The following is a 13,929-nucleotide window of genomic DNA, read 5'->3' as shown; positions in this document are numbered from 1 at the left end:
TTGGACCATAAATATTAAGGAAGGTTAGCAGAAACGAATTAATGGTGCCAGAGATCATCATAAATCTGCCAAGAGGATCTGTGGTCATGGAAGTGAGTTGAAATGGAATATTTTTCCTAAAGAGGATAGCCACACCACGGGCATGAGAAGTAAATGGTGACTGGTAAACCTGCGATATCCAGCTAGACCTCAATCTGCGTTGCTCAGTTACTTTGATATGGTTTTCCTGCAGAAAAATCACATCTGCAGATTTGAGATGTCGAAAAACTTTATCCCTCTTAGCAACATGACCAAGGCCCTTAACATTCCACGAGACTATTGTAATATTTTTACCCCCCCAGCTGTGTTCTACCGCAAGGCCTCTGCATATGAGAATAAAAAAAGAGATTATTAGAGTTGAGCACAAACATAGTGAACAATGCAAAATAACTGGCAGCTTCATAAGAACACAACATCCACCAAAAAAAACATGTCTGAGCTATAAACAGGAACAACGCACATCCAAACCCACCCCCTTCGTGTCTCCCTAAACCAGACACATAGTTCCCCATTTCCATCCCAAAAGGAGCTGCTGGGCAGGTAACTAACATTACACAATTATCACAAACCCCCTCTCCGAGAAAATTTATAACACAAATTATATAATACCATTAAACAAATGCTATTATGGCTGGGGAGATGTATCCAACCCTTATAACAAAAATATTTAGAACATTCTCTGCAATTAAATCCCAGTGTGGCATACAGCATTTCAAAACTACATATAACAACCAAGTCCCTCCCCTTATCCCAACATAGGAAACCGGCACAAATATAAACTGAATGAACTGTCAATATATCTACTCCCTTTTGAGTGCATTATTCCTTTCCAAGAATTCTGCTGCTTCTATCGGGTCGTCACATACTTTAGGCACTCTTCCATCTTGATGATAAATATAGAGCCTAGTCAGATACCGCAGCGTGTGCTTGATTCCTCCATCACGCAGAGTTTGCAGTACATCACGAAAGGCACGACATTGAGTCATCACGTCTTTAGTATAGTCCAGGAAGATCAAGACCTTATTCCCCTTGTACTCCATGGGTTGTAATCTGCTGCGGCGCAGGATCAGCTCTTTCACTTGAAAGTGATGAATACATGCCAAGATGGTGCGCAGTTTCCCGCTGGCAGCCGGCTTCAGATAGACAGAGCGATGTGCGCGATCGACTTTAACCGGATATGGGAAATGCTCTTCCCCAAGCAACTTAGGAATCAGTCTGGAAACAAGTTCAGTAGGTTTACCATCCTCCTTGCCCTCTTGTATTCCTACAATCTTAATATTATGTCTCTGGGAACGAGCCTCTAAGTCATGCACTTCAGCTTCAAGCTGGCTATTTTGTCTCATTAGCTCTGAATACTTAACTTCAAGCTCTAGCACGCGTATTTCAAGGTCACTGGTGGTTAGTATTAGCCACACGGGCTTGTAAGTCAGCCTGGGAGGCCCCAAGCGCCTCAAACTTGGTCTCAAAAACATCAAAGCAGTCGTTAATGTCGCGCAGAACTGACTCAGAAATCTCCCGACCTAGTTCCTTACACATGGCTCAAGTTTTATCCGGCGGTATCTCAGACGCGGAGAAGTTCTTTACAGACCCCTCGTTAGCACTAACTTGGGTAGTTTGGCAGTCAGCAGTCTCGGATTTATTTGCCTTCGGCATTGTCAAACTTTTCCAGACACTTAGTTTAGACATACTGTTGGCCTATGAATGAATAAAACACAGTATAATAGTAATTTTATCGGGGCCTCAGAGAGGAGCACTGACCAAACACGGCTAATCCATACGCATGCGTACTAGCGTCCCCCCTCACTCGGTTCTTTACTGTTGCTCGTGTCGTTGGGTGAGTGAATGGACATCAGTACTAAAACAAGTCACTGGACATGAATTAAACAACAGGGATGTCATACTGACTGATCTAAATACAGTAGACTCAGTGGGGGAAGAAGACAGGAACAGAGTCTAAGATGGTACTCGGAGGCAGCCTGGTCTCAGGTTTCCCTCAACGTGAAGATGGTTCTTTCCCTGTAGAGGGGCTATTGAGGTGTAGGCTTCTTCCCGTATTCCTTCAAGTGATGTACTTTCACTAAATGACACAAAATTAATAAATTTTATTTAATAAAATTAATAACTTACTGCTTCACTTGCCAGTTTAACACTTACATAAGCCAGATAGAAACAGTTTTTGAGCTGCAAGTACTTCTTCCATTTTGCTGTGTAGCTAGGATCCAAGGTGGTAAGGCTGTTATCTGCAGCATAAAGATGGTCAGATGAGAACTGTAGTCTCCGTCTTCAAATATACTAACACTCTGCTCTATCCACCACTGTCTCAACTCATCTGCTCTTAAATCTTACTGACACTCTGTCTATTCCAAATCATTCCTGGTCACCTTCCACGCTTTAACCTCTTTAAACTATCCTGTCTGTCCCCTGCCATTAATCCACGCCCAGTCCCGTCCCCTGCCATTAATCCACGCCCAGTCCCGTCCCCTGCCATTGATCCACGCCCAGTCCCGTCCCCTGCCATTGATCCACGCCCAGTCCCGTCCCCTGCCATTGATCCACGCCCAGTCCTGTCCCCTGCCATTGATCCACGCCCAGTTTCGTCCCCTGCCATTGATCCACGCCCAGTTTCGTCCCCTGCCATTGATCCACGCCCAGTCCCGTCCCCTGCCATTGATCCACGCCCAGTTTCGTCCCCTGCCATTGATCCACGCCCAGTCCCGTCCCCTGCCATTGATCCACGCCCAGTCCCGTCCCCTGCCATTGATCCACGCCCAGTCCCGTCCCCTGCCATTGATCCACGCCCAGTCCCGTCCCCTGCCATTGATCCACGCCCAGTTTCGTCCCCTGCCATTGATCCACGCCCAGTCCCGTCCCCTGCCATTGATCCACGCCCAGTTTCGTCCCCTGCCATTGATCCACGCCCAGTCCCGTCCCCTGCCATTGATCCACGCCCAGTTTCGTCCCCTGCCATTGATCCACGCCCAGTTTCGTCCCCTGCCATTGATCCACGCACAGTCCCGTCCCCTGCCATTGATCCACGCCCAGTCCCGTCCCCTGCCATTGATCCACGCCCAGTCCCGTCCCCTGCCATTGATCCACGCCCAGTCCCGTCCCCTGCCATTGATCCACGCCCAGTCCCGTCCCCTGCCATTGATCCACGCCCAGTCCCGTCCCCTGCCATTGATCCACGCCCAGTCCCGTCCCCTGCCATTGATCCACGCCCAGTCCCGTCCCCTGCCATTGATCCACGCCCAGTCCCGTCCCCTGCCATTGATCCACGCCCAGTCCCGTCCCCTGCCATTGATCCACGCCCAGTTTCGTCCCCTGCCATTGATCCACGCCCAGTCCCGTCCCCTGCCATTGATCCACGCCCAGTCCCGTCCCCTGCCATTGATCCACGCCCAGTCCCGTCCCCTGCCATTGATCCACGCCCAGTTTCGTCCCCTGCCATTGATCCACGCCCAGTCCCGTCCCCTGCCATTGATCCACGCCCAGTCCCGTCCCCTGCCATTGATCCACGCCCAGTTTCGTCCCCTGCCATTGATCCACGCCCAGTCCCGTCCCCTGCCATTGATCCACGCCCAGTCCCGTCCCCTGCCATTGATCCACGCCCAGTCCCGTCCCCTGCCATTGATCCACGCCCAGTCCCGTCCCCTGCCATTGATCCACGCCCAGTCCCGTCCCCTGCCATTGATCCACGCCCAGTCCCGTCCCCTGCCATTGATCCACGCCCAGTCCCGTCCCCTGCCATTGATCCACGCCCAGTCCCGTCCCCTGCCATTGATCCACGCCCAGTCCCGTCCCCTGCCATTGATCCACGCCCAGTCCCGTCCCCTGCCATTGATCCACGCCCAGTCCCGTCCCCTGCCATTGATCCACGCCCAGTCCCGTCCCCTGCCATTGATCCACGCCCAGTCCCGTCCCCTGCCATTGATCCACGCCCAGTCCCGTCCCCTGCCATTGATCCACGCCCAGTCCCGTCCCCTGCCATTGATCCACGCCCAGTCCCGTCCCCTGCCATTGATCCACGCCCAGTCCCGTCCCCTGCCATTGATCCACCCGTCCCTGCCATTGATCCACGCCCAGTCCCGTCCCCTGCCATTGATCCACGCCCAGTCCCGTCCCCTGCCATTGATCCACGCCCAGTCCCGTCCCCTGCCATTGATCCACGCCCAGTTTCGTCCCCTGCCATTGATCCACGCCCAGTCCTGTCCCCTGCCATTGATCCACGCCCAGTCCCGTCCCCTGCCATTGATCCACGCCCAGTCCCGTCCCCTGCCATTGATCCACGCCCAGTCCCGTCCCCTGCCATTGATCCACGCCCAGTCCCGTCCCCTGCCATTGATCCACGCCCAGTCCCGTCCCCTGCCATTGATCCACGCCCAGTCCCGTCCCCTGCCATTGATCCACGCCCAGTCCCGTCCCCTGCCATTGATCCACGCCCAGTCCCGTCCCCTGCCATTGATCCACGCCCAGTCCCGTCCCCTGCCATTGATCCACGCCCAGTCCCGTCCCCTGCCATTGATCCACGCCCAGTCCCGTCCCCTGCCATTGATCCACGCCCAGTCCCGTCCCCTGCCATTGATCCACGCCCAGTCCCGTCCCCTGCCATTGATCCACGCCCAGTCCCGTCCCCTGCCATTGATCCACGCCCAGTCCCGTCCCCTGCCACCATCACTCAGGTTTCTCCTTGGACATTCACTCATTCCTACTTTGGTAATTTCCTCCAGACACACAACTTTCCAGAGCTCTATATGCTCCCATTTTATCCTGTATTTTAAAGTCACTTCACCATGCATGGCTGTGCCTATACTTGCCAAGATTACAAACTCTGGAATTTCCTTCCCTATCCCGCCCCCCCACTTGTTTTTAAACCTTATGATGCTCCTTGAAATATCTTATTCACCACCTAAGCATTTCCTGACTTAACTGAGTGTTAAGTTATTTTACACGGCATTGGATAGATCTTTAACAGCACCACAGGAAGCCCTGTTTGCTCCCTTCAAGTTACAAAAATGGATCTAGCAGGTTGCTGAGTGTAGTGACCAAGACAGAGTCCGATGAAGCACATCTCTGCTGAACAAGCTGATAAAGAGATGGCTGCAAGCGTCCAACAAGAGGCCACAACACCACCAGGATAAGAAGGGTTGGTCTAGCCAAGTCAGAACAGCATAGGAACAAGCCCTTTGGTCCAGCTGATCCATGCTGACCAAGGTGGCCATCAAAGCTAGTTGGATGTACGACGACTCTGACGGGGTTTGCAAGACATTACTTCCTACAAAGCGAAACCCAATAGCATGATTGGCAGCTATGTGCCACCACCAGATGAACTCAACGCTTTCTATGCCCACTTTGAAAGGGAAAATATAACTACAGCTGTGAAGATCCTTCCCTGCTGCACCTGATGACCCTGTGCCCTCTGTCTCAGAGGCCGATGTTAGGCTGCCTCCAAAGAGGGTGAACCCTCGCAAGGCAGAAGGTCCCGATGGAGTACCTGGTATGGCTCTGAAAACCTGTACCAACCAACTGGCGGGAGTATTCAAGGACATTTTCAATCTCTCACTACTACGGGTGGAAGTTCCCACTTGCTTCAAAAAGGCAACAATTATACCAGTGCCTAAGAAGAATAATATGAGCTGCCTTAATGACTATCGCCCCATAGCACTCACATCGACAGTGATGAAATGCTTTGAGAGGTTGGTCATGACTAGACTGAACTTCTGCCACAATAGGTCAGCGGCAGATGCAATCTCAATGGCTCTGTACTTCCCTCTGCAATTGGATCCTCGACTTCCTAACTGGAAGTGATAACATCTCCTCCTCGCTGACGACCAACACTGGTGCACCTCGGGTGTGTGCTTCGCCCACTGCTCTACTCTCTGTATACACATGACTGTGTGGCTAGGCATAGCTCAAATACCATCTACAAATTTGCTGATGATACAACCATAGTTGGTAGAATCTCAGGTGGTGACGAGAAGGCGTACAGGAGTGAGATATGCCAACTAGTGGAATGGTGCCGCAGTAACAACCTGGCACTCAATGTCAGTAAGACGAAAGAACTGATTGTGGACTTCAGGAAGGATAAGATAAAGGAACACATACCAATCCTCAAAGAGGGATCAGAAGTGGAGAAAGTGAGCAGTTTCAAGTTCCTGGGTGTCAAGATCTCTGAGGACCTAACCTGGTCCCAACATATCGGTGCAGTTATAAAGAAGGCAACACAGCGACTATATTTCATTAGGAGTTCGAAGAGATTTGGCATGTCAACAAATACACTCAGAAACTTCTATAGATTTATCTTGGACAGCATTCTGACAGGCTGCATCACTGTCTGGTATGGGGGGGGGGAGGGGAGGGGGCTACTGCACAAGACCGGAAGAAGCTGCAGAAGGTTGTAAATTTAGTTGGCTCCATCTTGGGTACTTGCCTACAAACTGCCCAGGACATCTTCAAGGAGCAGTGTCTCAGAAAGGCAGCGTCCATTATTAAGGACCTCCAGCACCCAGGGCATGCCCTTTTCTCACTGTTACCATCAGGTAGGAGATACAGAAGCCTGAAGGCACACACTCAGTGATTCAGGAACAGCTTCTTCCCCTTTGCCATCCGATTCCTAAATGGACTTTGAATCCTTGAACACTACCTTAACTTTTTAAATATATATTATTTCTGTGTTTTGCACGATTTTTAATCTATTCAATACACGTATACTGTAATTTATTTACTATTTTACTTTTTTTCCTTTTATATTATGTATTGCATTGCACTGCACTGCTGCTGCTAAGTTAACAAATTTCACGACACATGCCGGCGATAATAAACCTGACTCTGATTTTCTCCACATCTTTTCAACCTTTCCTTTCTATATACCTATCCAAATGTCTTTCAAAGATCATTGTTGGACCTACCTCAACTACTTTCTCTCGCTGCTTGTTTCATATACCACCATCCTCTGCACGAAGTTTCCCATCAGATCCCATTTAAATATTTCTTCAAGTATGATGTACATTCACAAGGAATAAAAAACTTATTGTACATATCAAAGAAACTCTCTCCCTGTCTGTACAGGATTGGAATCCATACAACCAGCAGCAGTCACAACAGTGCAGAAACAAACACAGAGTTTAATTCATTTCAATTACTAATCTCCTTTAGTTTATGTATCCAAACAGGTAGAATATTTTAACACATGAGCTCGGAGTGGGGTGGGAGATAGTGCAGTGGGATGAAGAGAAGGAAAGTTAAGCTCGTACCGCTCTGACACCACTGGATGTCAAGGTTGCTGCCCAGTGTCTCAGGAAAATTTCATCCCTGCTTTCAACAATAGATCCAAAAGACAAGACCATGGAGTGATTAGTAACCCAGGCTGACTTGCCAAGTTTGATCAACTGAGCCGTCCTTCCAGTAATACTCTTATTGGGATGTTAGTCTGGCCTAGATTACTAGAGCCACCAGGAATGTTCCTACATCCTTTGCACAGACAAACTTGGACAGCAAGGGAAGTCAGCAGATGTGCCAGTGGCTAATAAAAGGTCAGCAGAATCCCCCCAGAACATTAAATAACATTTCTTTCAATGATCAACAAGTTCTTTCTAACACAATGGAAAAGAGCAGGAGGGAATCAGCAAACTCACCAGCTTTCTGGTAAAAGTTAGCCGTTTCATAGGCCAGAGCTGCAATTAGACCTGGATTGTGCTTCAGTTCAATGGCTCTTGCGATGGTCACTTTAATTAAAGGCAAATAGATGGTCACTTGATGGTGAAACAATTGCGCTCAATTTTTTAATCTCTTAATATTGTGTCAGGTGAGTAATTTATATACATTTATCTGAGCGTTCTCCATGAGACTTGGAGCTGACAGAGAAGAATTAACAGGAGCAATAAGGGAGCACATCCTCCTAACTGGTGCACAACATGATGTGGCACATTTGGTGTCGGTTATGCTGCTCATGTGAAAGTGTGTGGCACAGGATAGGTTTTTACTGGCATATTCATTATTCCTAGTTCTACCATTTTAGTTCTGATAAGAATCATACAGCATGGAATCAGGCCCTTTGGTCCAAATTGTCCATGTTGACTAGGAAGCCCATCAAAGCTAGTCTAACTTGCTCAAGTCTGGCTGCAGGGTCTAAACTTAACCTTACCAGAAGCTGCCTGACTTGCTGAGTTGTTTTTTGGCCAATATTTTGCTTCTTGCTGGTTGCCTCAGGAGACGGCAGTGAGCAGGCATACTCATGAACCGCTGTACTGTAACAGGGCTGCCACAGTAGTATAGCAGTGAGCAGGATGCTATTACAGCTTGAGGAGTCCAGGAGCTTGGAATTCAATTTCCATTGCCATCTGCAAGGAGTTTGTACATTCTCCCCATGTTTCCTCTGGGTGCTCTGGTTTTCTCCCACAGTCCAAAGACATACTGGTTAGTAGGTTAACTTGGTCATTATAAATTGTCCCGTGATTAGGCTAATGTTAAATATCGGTGGATTCCTGGGCGGGTGCAGCTCGTTGGGATGGAAGGGCCTGTTCTGTATGTTTAAATAAAGATAAATCAACCTGCTGGGCTGCATGAAAGGATAGCAGCTAGAGGGCAGTAATTAACCAATTGGGCTTTTAATGATAATCTTTAAGTTTCACAGTCACTTTTACAGATAACTTTTTTTTTAGTTTTGGATAATTACAGAAACTGAATGCCATACAGCATCTGAAGTCTGATTCTCAAGGCTTTTTGTCTGGTAAAATTTAAACTTTTGCCTTCTTTTGATAACAGCAGGGTGATATTGCCTTGGCTACAATGGGAAATAGTTTGGTGCTCTGGGCATTGTCTCCCCATTTGTACCTTCTTGAGCCTCAGCTTGACACTGAACAATGTAGGTATCAAGAACCCGTGATTCGAGGTCTTTTCCTTTCTCAGGAGCTGTCACAAGTTTGCCGACTTCATTTTCCTGAACAAAACAAAAGTAAATTACATTAAAGCCAGCTCTAACTTGTGAATGCAGATAAAGACTGAGGATTCAGTAGACCAGAAACAGAAAACTAAAACAAACGCATGTTCTCTGGCACAGGAGGATGGGCACCTTACCTGCACCATTTGTAGCCACAGTGAATGACAAATTGTGCCACTTTTCTGAGGTTATTAAATGTAGCCAGCCTAAGTAAAAAAACATCTAGCATTGTGGGGTGGGGGATGGATTAAAGTAAGTGGAAATTAAACACTTATTTGTTGTTTACCTGGCAGTTCATTGGGTAAATTTAATATATTATAAAACTGATTTGAGATTTTAGTTGTATTGTCAAGCAGCTGTTCTGAAACCTACTGAAGAGATAGTATATCATAGCATTTGACTTCTACCCATGGTCTATAAAACCATATACAGCTGCAAATCCAAGAGAAATTCACAATTTCATTTCAAGGGAAGTTTTATTTATTTCCTCACCTCATCCTGAACTTGGATTTATTTACAAAAATTGTAATTGGGAAGAGCCAGATTGTAACTGCCTGTAACCAAGAGTTTATGGAATGTAATCAAAAGCTGACAGACACAAAAGTGCTTTTATTTCTTCTTGAAGTGCAAGTGATTTGTAATGCACTTGTACTGTTTTACAATGTACTGTTTATACTGACTGTACATGAAAACTATCTACTTGTCAAATACAAGTGAGAATTAAAATTCCTATACTGGAAACAATTTCTATACGATGGGCAACCTCTGCATTATGGGTTACAGAAATTTGCCTTTACAGAATTCACAAATCACTGCCCAAAAATTTGATATTATAAAGTTCGCTTATAAAATTTATGAAATTTGTGATCACACAAATCTGTGAATTTTTTTCCTCAAACTCTCATTTCTTGATGCATGCATAGATGTCACGGCCCTGCATTGTAGAAAGTTGTGCTACAAACCATTTCTTAGAAACATAACCAGTCCATCCCTGTAATACAGGATTCACTTGTAAAATATTTTGAAAAGAAAGTGGAAAGATAGCGTTATTAGTCTATTTAATTCATTGTCTGGATCTGGGACACATTCACAACTTGTGAATAAAATCCTATCATATGATTGATACATATACCAAGCAAGTTGGTATAAGTATCAATGAAGGAAGGTGGTTCATGAATTAATTAAACCTCATACTTCTGTCGAACAACTCCACTGTTTCACGAGAGTCCAGCTAGGCTTGATCAATATTGTATTTGGAGCCAAAGTTGATACCACTTGCACTCTATGATATCTAGTTGGGGCATGGGACTGCTGTGAAGCCAAAAAATATTTCTGAAATAATTGAAACTTTTCTACTGTGCTTGACAATTCTCCAGGACTGTGTTGCATCAAGTACGGATAGAGTTGAACTCTGCAGCTGATTATTGAGGAAGATCAGATAGGAATCTCTCTCTCTCTCCCCCTCTCCCCCACCAAACCTTCAGCGAAGCTGCTGTAAATGTGCACATCTTCAGGCAGTGGTCAGGAAGGCAGCCATTGCTTACCTTGATATGTTTGAAGATCCCAGCTGCAGTCTTCAAGCTTCTGTGTACCTCCTTTGCTTCATCCACTGTAATACTAAGAGTGAATTGACATACATGTCATTCAACTTCAATTCAGAACCAGCTTCACACAAGGATGTTTAGCTTCAAATAATCCAGTTACTTACTCCTCCTTTCCAGCAAGTCTGGAGGCATACTTTGTGTGCCAAAGAGCGACATTAAACTCCATAGAGACTAGGTCGAAGATGGCATCCTGTTGAGCACTGAGATCAAAGTCAAAATATTCCAGTTAAATCTTTGATAAACTCCAGAGAAATCCACATCTACATTCAAGATTAAATTTTTGGGGAATCCATTACAAAAAAAGTACAAAGAATCAGCATTACAAAAAAAGGGAGTGCAACTTGTCAAGCTTCCAAAGGTTAGTTTGATTAGCAAACAAGGGAATGCTTACCTATACACTACTAGAGAAGACTACCCATGTCTTAAATACCTCTAGAGTGACTCAGCTAGAGACAATTAGCCAGCAGGTTTCCTTGTTGCATGGCCAAAATTTAGAAAGAATGCAAAGAGCATCTTCATTGTCAAGAAGGAATGTGGGTAAAACTTCCCTCTAGTGTAAAACTATGTGGCTCATTTGTTTTCTTCAGCAAAGAAAGGTGTTACAGGTTTCAAATTAGTTAAGAAAGCATATCTGCTTGTATGACAGTTCAGGACATACAATATTTCTGTGACAACTGGCTCAATAAGTAATTACTCTTCTAATAATTTTGCTTCTTTCCTGGCTACCTTGAATTTTGTGAAAGGTTTTTTTTTAATAAATTTACAATGGAAATGTTAACCTTTCCCCAAGACAAGATTTGGCAGAAAAATGCCAAGTGCTTGAAACCAGACCTCCAACACAATGAATTGCCTGTATCTGCAGCATGGGAAACAAATGCTGGAAGCTGAAACAAAAAAAAGAGTAATGCTAGAATAACTCAGCCAGGTGGGCAACATTTGTGGGAAGAGATGCCAGTCAAAGTTACAGGTCATTGTATTAATGATTTGAGGAGATTTGTTATGTCACTTAAGACTCTTGCAAAGTTCTGTAACGTACATTGGAGAGTATTCTGTCTGACCGCATCGCCACCTGGTATGGAAACTCCATGCACAGGATCACAAGTTATAGATATAGCCATCTCCATTACAAGCACCACCATCCCCACCATCGTGAGGTGATGCTTCAAAGTGACATCCACCTCCAAAGGACCTTCACTATCTAGAATATGCCCTCTTCTCATTAATACGCGTTACTATCATTACGGAGGTGGTACAGGGGCCTCAGATACATAGTCAACATTTTAGGAACAGTTTCTTCCCCTCTGTCGTCAGATTTTTGAACAGGCTACGACCATGAATGCTACCTTACTATTCCTTTTTATTTATACTATTTAGTTCCTAATTTATATTAATTTGATGTCTTTGCACTGTACTACTGCTGCAAAACAACAAATTTCACAATATACAAGTCAGTAATAATAAACCTAATTCTAATTTGGTTGAGAATAGAGGTGTCATGATTAGCAATCTTCTTGATGACACCCACATTGGTGGTACAGTGATCAGTGAAGAAGGCTGTCTTGATGTGTAACATTAATTAGGAAAATGGAGAAAGGAATGCAGATAAAATTTAACCGAGATATGCAAGGTGATACTTTGGTAAGTACCAGGGCAAAAGTATAGACAGTGCTAGACAAGACCCTGAGGAGCAGAATTGATGGAGAAGACTGGAGCTACAAGTAGATAGTTCCCCAAGTGGCATCACGGGTAGACAATGTGATTAAGAAGGCATATGGCATGCTCAGCTTCATCAACTGAGGCACTGAGTACAAGAGTTGGGATTCATTGTTCAAATTGCACAAGACACTGGTTAGACAGCACTTGGATAATGTGCAGTTCTGGCCTCCCTGTGTATAGGAAGGAAGTGAATGAACAAGAGGATACAGGAAAGACAAGGATGTTGCCTGCACTGGAGGGCTTGAATTACAAGAAGAGGTTAGGTCTCTTTTCCCTGCAGTGCCTGATGTGGAGGGGTGAGCTTATGATTTAATAAACTTCTGAGGGGCATCAATAAGATGAACAGCCAAAGCCTTTTCCTCCAAGGGAGGGATGCCTAAAACCAAAGGGCAAAGGTTTAAAAAGGGACCTGAGAGACAATTAACAACCCCACCCCCCACCTAGACACAGAATGGTGAGAATATTGAATGAGCTACCACAGGAAGTGGTAGAGGTGGGTACAAATACATTTCAAAGATATTTGGGCAGCTACATGGATAGCGAAGGTTTAGGAGGGTATTGGCAAGGGCTGGATGTCACTTGCAATGTCTTACAGGGGCTTTTCCAATGCAGTCTAAAGTCTTCCAACTATAGCAATAACAAATGAGCAGCTTTTGAGGGTCGGTTAAGGTTTGTGTTGGGCACATGGCCAAGATATTAAGGTGTTTGTCTAGTGATCTGAAGGTCGCTAGTTCGAGCCTCAGCTGTGGCAGCGTGTTTGTGTCCTTGAGCAAGGCACTTAAGCACACATTGCTCTAGTGTCTGTGTGAGGAGTGGTGCCCCACACAGATTTCCAATCTGCGCCTTGTAAGGCATGAAAATGCCCGATGCAGGCCTCTCATGGTCTGAGTTGACGTTCCCCGCTCCCCACTAAAGTTATGAATTTTAAATGAGGGAAGGGGCATGGCCTTACAATTTGCACAACTTCACATAACAGAGCCACACTACTCATGAATCAAAGTGCTCATTTGTTTGTAGTTATTGTTCTGACGCGTCATCACTCCCATGGAATTTTATTATGACTATCCTCATTGTAAGAGGCTCAGACCATGACAGTTACTATTACACCATCCAGTTTTTTTTTCAAAACAAGACACATATCCCCATTGTTTATGCCAGTGCATACTTTCCAAGCCCTGCTTGGGTACTCAATACAGTTTGTGTTGAAATAACTGCCCAGCTTTTAAGCTCTGGCTCCAATTGTTTTTGCAAACAGCAATACTGCACAACTATTTTGTGTGTGTGAGTGTGCACGCTTTTTTTTAAAAAGGACAAGGCTATGGGTAAAGAGAGTTGAGGATGGGTCATGCAAGATTTCTTCTGTGCCTCACATCAAAGTTGCTGGTGAACGCAGCAGGCCAGGCAGCATCTCTAGGAAGAGGTACAGTCGACGTTTCGGGCCAAGACCCTTCGTCAGGACTAACTGAAGGAAGAGCTAGTAAGAGATTTGAAAGTGGGAGGGGGAGGGGGAAGGGGAGATCCAAAATGATAGGAGAAGACAGGAGGGGGAGGGATGGAGCCAAGAGCTGGACAGGTGATTGGCAAAGGGGATATGAGAGGATCATGGGACAGGAGGCCCAGGGAGAAGGAAAAGGG

General features: G+C 45.8%; 1 protein-coding gene across 1 annotated transcript in view; it reads right to left on the bottom strand.

Moving 5' to 3' along the window:
- The window catches only part of brox (BRO1 domain and CAAX motif containing), a 52,644-nt gene that overhangs the window by 12,899 nt on the left and 25,816 nt on the right, over positions 1-13,929 (bottom strand). Inside the window, exons 4-8 of the mRNA XM_063040565.1 lie at positions 10,683-10,778; positions 10,519-10,591; positions 8,869-8,974; positions 7,671-7,760; positions 2,194-2,279 (exon numbers count right to left, since the gene is read on the bottom strand). Coding sequence (XP_062896635.1) covers positions 2,194-2,279; positions 7,671-7,760; positions 8,869-8,974; positions 10,519-10,591; positions 10,683-10,778 — 451 coding nt within the window. The remainder of the gene's footprint in view (positions 1-2,193; positions 2,280-7,670; positions 7,761-8,868; positions 8,975-10,518; positions 10,592-10,682; positions 10,779-13,929) is intronic.

This window comes from Mobula hypostoma, chromosome 2, assembly GCF_963921235.1.
Source record: "Mobula hypostoma chromosome 2, sMobHyp1.1, whole genome shotgun sequence".
NCBI lineage: Eukaryota > Metazoa > Chordata > Chondrichthyes > Myliobatiformes > Myliobatidae > Mobula > Mobula hypostoma.
This window is presented reverse-complemented; position numbering and strand designations above follow the sequence as displayed.